General features: G+C 34.2%; 1 protein-coding gene across 1 annotated transcript; it reads left to right on the forward strand.

The window, feature by feature from the left end:
* Positions 1 to 326: 326 nt before the first annotated feature.
* On the forward strand, positions 327 to 4,324 carry LOC117337352. Its single transcript, XM_033898311.1, has 4 exons — positions 327 to 617; positions 2,384 to 2,463; positions 3,350 to 3,444; positions 4,166 to 4,324. Exons 1-4 carry the CDS (start codon positions 466 to 468, stop codon positions 4,196 to 4,198), a joined length of 360 nt encoding a protein of 119 aa, XP_033754202.1. The 5' UTR covers positions 327 to 465; the 3' UTR covers positions 4,199 to 4,324.
* The last annotated feature ends 1,296 nt before the right edge of the window (positions 4,325 to 5,620 follow it).

A 5,620-nucleotide genomic window follows, 5' to 3' on the forward strand; every position in this document is an offset into this window, starting at 1 on the left:
GTGCTAAACCTACACAGACCAGTAAAATAAACATACCTATCGACGCTTTACATTCTAGAATCCGGAAAAATACACAAACGGGAAGTTGTAAGAATACAGATACAGGGACTTCTTTGGCACAGGTACTGTACTGTACTTACATGAAGCATATATTCCCAAATCCTTGTCATTGCTATAAATAGGCCTACACTCGCTTTGCCAAACAAGCTTATAAAACAAGTCCATGTTGCTTTGCGATTTACATATATCTAATTATATATTTCAATTTTGATAATTATACCAATTTGTAATCAAGAATTCTAGTAACATTTTGTACAGAAAAGAACATTCTCCATTCGACCATTGTAATCGGACTCATCAATCCGGAATTGTTTTTAGTTTAGACTGACAGTAATCGTAATCATCCAGACGCTTCTTTTCATTATTCTTCGCTGTTTGTGTGGTTGTCTACAGCACCTGTTGAAAATGGCTTCGGAATTTGGAATCAAACCTTTGAGTTTGTTTTCATTGCTATGTGTTACATTGCTATGTTTATGTATACACATGGCTTTGGCAGGCTGGACTATTGATGGAGGGTACGAAGGGGCATACCCAGGAGGATGCACGAAGCTTAGAGGGTGAGATGAATTTACGGTTGGTGAGCGTCTGACGTGTCACAATCACAGGGCCTGTTCGTTTATGCGGACAAACCGGTTCGTCTCTTTTTAAATGTAATATTTCAGGCATATATCTTTACCTGCAGGTGTTAATACATGCCTCGAAAGTCTTTGTCCAAGCTTGTCTGAAAACAACAGAAAATCACCAGTATTTCATAAACAACTCGGGGTCCAACCGTTTGGACCGCGATAAAAGAAAACGGCCAGTGTCGATCAGGGTAATAATTGGTGAAGTAATTCAATTATTTCAACATAGAAAATTTGTGCCCAGTTTGACACATGTTACTTTTCAGCCAAAACATTTAATTCAAACAAAAGTTCATCGATTCATATTATATCACGGTTGAGTTAATATCATCTTCATGCATGATTGGTGCACAGGCCTTGGGACATGTCAAGTCTTATCTGGTACGTGTGTATACGTATATATCTTCTGACAGGAGGACATCATAAAATTATCCAGAAAAAAACGTGTGTATAACTATAAAGAATATGTATATAGGAAGTTCTGCCTAATTATATTATTATGTAGTGGGGGATGTTAGTGATTATTGTACATTCTGTGTTCTATATGTAGTGTCCTAGCTGTGCTACTTCGGTAAGAGTGCTTAATTGTTGTGTGTTTTGTCCACGTGTACCAGTTATGCATTATTCATTGTGTCGAGTCCCTATGTCAGTGTACTGTGTTTGATTGGTTGGTTGTTTGTGCATTGTCACAGTGGTGTATATGTAGGGGTGCTATGTTCATTTGCGGCGGGCAGTTTAAAGGATTGAGTAATCCTGATCAAGCCGCTCATAGAAGTAGGTCTTTGGGATAGTTCATGTTGCACTAGGCACTAGGCGGGATGGGGGTCAAGATAGATTATAGGATGTAAAGGCTAGGGAGTTAGTTTAGGAATGTTGGGATATAGGGTATAGGGTGTTGTATATAATTGTAAGTTGCAAATGTTGGGCCCATAATGTAAATATATAGTCTACTAATGTTACAGTAAATAGATATTGTTAAATGTTAATTGGAGTAAAGTCTTTCCTTCACCAACATATACACTGACTAGCAAACCCAACGAACCTGGGATGACGGACAATAGATAGTGATCATGACTCGTGTGTAGTTTGTAGACTACAAACTGGGTCCATCTCCCTCCTGTTAGTTATATTACATACTGGACAGGTACCTGTGATTGGTATACATGTTAACAAATGTTATTTATCAAGCATGATTTGAAATAAATTTCCCCAAGAAAGTATAACTGCCATTTTTTCTTTTAATTTAACAAACTATAAGGGGAGATAATTTGCTAAAGAAAAATTGCCTCCCTTCCTGGTCACTTCTCTCCCTAAGCTAAAATGAAAAGAAGAAAAAAAAGACGCTTTAAACTTGGCCAATCTCTCGCTAAAGCTCGTGTCTTTTGTAACTTTTAAAAAATAACTTACTCGTGTGAAATAAATTCCATATCCAACAACCACTCGTTGTGTAACCTCTATTTATCCCATCCCTATAAAGCAACCACGGAATCCCCCTGTGAAGTATGTGAGAACATAATATTGACATCAGATTACTGTGAAGGGTATATCAATGCATCACCAGACCCAGATACTCTTCAAATAAAAGGTTCAGATATATATCAGAATTGTTATGCTAAGCTGTATTTTCACAGTTTGCAATCCTCTGTAGGAAAAACATTTATGAAAATTTTACAAATTATTCAGTTTATTTTCAATTACAGAGAATGCCCACAATTTGAACACTGCATCCATGATGAAGAAGAATGTCGCCCTGGAAGTAATAAATGTCGTTGCATGTATGGTAAGTTTGAAGAACATGGCATGTTGTCTTTTCACTTTAAGCATTGTAAAGAGAATTAATGAGATATTTACCAGGAAATCATGGCTTTTCAAATATATACATGTACATCATGTAGTTACATTTCTTCCAATTTAATTTTGTAATAATTATAAAGGCGATAAATTATTTATCATATATAATGGATTTTTTCATATCATCATTACGTACATTTTTGTTAAATATTCATATTGATGTGGAGCATATATATATCAGATGAAAATTTCATATTTATGGCTGATTAAGAGCTACGAGGGTTTCATAGAAATTGGTTAGAATTGATGCAAGTTTATAAAGACTGTCGCTTTTAGGCACTCAATTGAAATTGAATTAATTTAACTATCAGAAAATGAGCCATTAGCAGGCAAGATATCCTAAATTCCATGACAGATTTACATACTCAAATCCACACCATAATGTTCTATACCTGATTGGAAAACTGGTGGTCAGTGGGCAAGGTTAAAGGTCAAACATTATTCTTCACCACTTTGATGGTGAGGGGGGGAGGTAAATGAAGAATTATTTTATCAAGCTTGCTCCTCTCAGTTTCATGGAATCGACTAGCAGCTCCTGTAAAGCTGATAATAAGTTTATGTACCTGGTAACTACCAATTTAACCAAACCTTTAACTGGGTCTAACTGAAATCTAGTCAAGTGCTAGGGCTGTTAAAAGCCCCTCAGTCGAATATAATTTTGATGAATAAAAGTTGAACATTGTGTTTAAATTTGATCAATTTTCTTTGCACTTTTGTTCATAAAATATTGTTTATGAACTTGTACCTGCATTTACAGATATTGGTTTGTACATACCATGTATCCATGTAACAAAACCTGTATTTCCTTTTCTTAGGCTGCGTTTTGGACGGACATTACCTACGCTATGAGCAATGGCGCAGTCTTCCAAATAGAGGCATTTGTATGTGTTTGAACCCAACAAAAAATGAGGTAAAATTTATGAAGTGAATTTGAATAATTTTCAAATCTATATGACCATGTCATTGAATTTGCATTTTATCACACGTTTTACCATGCGTTACATCTATGCCATAAATATCTTAAGAAACATGTGTAATAACACTATTGTAACATTATAATTACATGTAATGAAATAATTTATGACGTCACCATAAATATATGATGCTGCACGATTGTATAGGAATAAATACCATCACAAGTCGAAGTTTGCCTGTCTTAGAAATCAACAGTTTTCACTTTATAATATATTCTTAGAAATAATTATATTCTCGGAAATAAACAGGCTTGTGGCATATCAAATTATTGATTTCGTTTAAAAAAATTATTTGGCATTGCTAAGTGTGTATGATCCTCTTTTTTTCTAATACAGTTCTGTATACAATTACAGCCTTTTGATTGTTCAATAAGTACATGGAATTGGTTTTATTAACCGTAAAAAAACATCACTGTTGACATATCTCTCAATGTGCAAAATGTCAGATTTATCATGTTAATACTAATACAATAATTTCACAAGGAAATAAGTAGAAATGCTTTGGTGCTTTTGAAGCTTGTACCATACTTCTGAAGCAAGGCAAGGTCCATGGAAAAATATCACTGATTCATCTAATAGTGGCAGTTTGAAATAATGCATATAAAAGGTGTTATTTTCGTACCAGGTATTAATCATGCATATTTGCATTATTTTCAGACAAAATGCGTACACCATTTAGATGAGTTTTAGATGAAAAAGAAAATCTGTTTAAACGATGCTGTCACAACTGTTGAGGAAGAGGATAATGGAAGAATTTCAGAAGCCTCCCCTCGCCAATCTTCATTTTTGTTTCGATTTCTTTTGGGGTGATAAGAATCCTGCAAAATAATTTAATCTAGAATCAGTAAATAAATCTGGTTTCAAATTAAATTTACTTTTGAAATCCTATGTCATCTGATTTAATTTATTGAAAATATCGGGACATAGAGGGGAAAATACGGTAAGAGACATATTTTTACTGATCAATGAATGCATTTATTATGGAAATAAGGAAAATATACTGGAGGAATGCAAGAAAAATCTTTCACAAAAAGCTGGACTATTTTTTTATGCAATGGTAATATATGAGGAAATTGGTTGGGGACCGGGGGACTATAGTTTTACATTATTTTCGTCCTTCTGCACATTATCTGTCTGGGTTCTATATATCTCCTACATTTCTTAACACTGCATGGATTCACCTAAATAAGGTAGTGTGTCCGGTACCAGAAGTCAATCACTCTAGACCCACATGGTGACATTTAACCTACCCCATATATCGGTAAATATCATTTAGATTTATTTATCATCTGTAAATTCTTGGCGTAGAACTACACACTCGATCGGGAGCTGTAAGTCGCTGAGTTATCTTGTTAATTTTTTCTCAGGACTTTGACTCACAAAATAATGTGTGGAATAATTATTTTCCAGATTGATGAAAAAGTTATTAATCACGCATGTTTTGTGGTTCAGAGTCCGGCATATTTATATTTAGGTGTTAGAAATATCCTAAAAGGTCAGCATTATGAACAAAACTTGGTTTCAAAATTTCAACAAGATTTGCTATATTAATTAAGGTTTGGATTGATACCCTAAAAGGTATTAGTCCAGAGTTTTGATCATGGACATCAAGATATTATGGCTATTACACCATGGGGAAATATTTCTATTGGATTGTCAGATGTCAGTGTCCAGAAAAGAATTTTAATTGGATTATTGTGAATTGGACTTACTGTAAATGTGGAAATTTACGCTAATTACACGGGAGTCCTTTTGATCGCGAAAATTTCCCCCACACGTATTATTTTGATATCAATTTGCATAATCTCGAACTACAAACGAATGTGGATCGATCGCAAAAATTACCCCAACGCGTATAGTTTACATATCGAAATCACGAAATTAACCCCCGGGAAAATAACCACATTTACAGTACCACACTAGGAAGAGAGAATGTTCAATTCACACTAATGTCCAGGACATAAGTACCGTATCCAATGTTGACAATTATACAATATAATTTAATCTAAAATGAATGATCAACTTTGTCAAGAATTTTGTTTGAGTGTTGTTGTTGTTGGGTTTTTTTTTTATCATTATTATTATTAATTTTTATTCATTATTTTGTATTTT

Source organism: Pecten maximus, chromosome 1, assembly GCF_902652985.1.
Source record: "Pecten maximus chromosome 1, xPecMax1.1, whole genome shotgun sequence".
Lineage (NCBI taxonomy): Eukaryota > Metazoa > Mollusca > Bivalvia > Pectinida > Pectinidae > Pecten > Pecten maximus.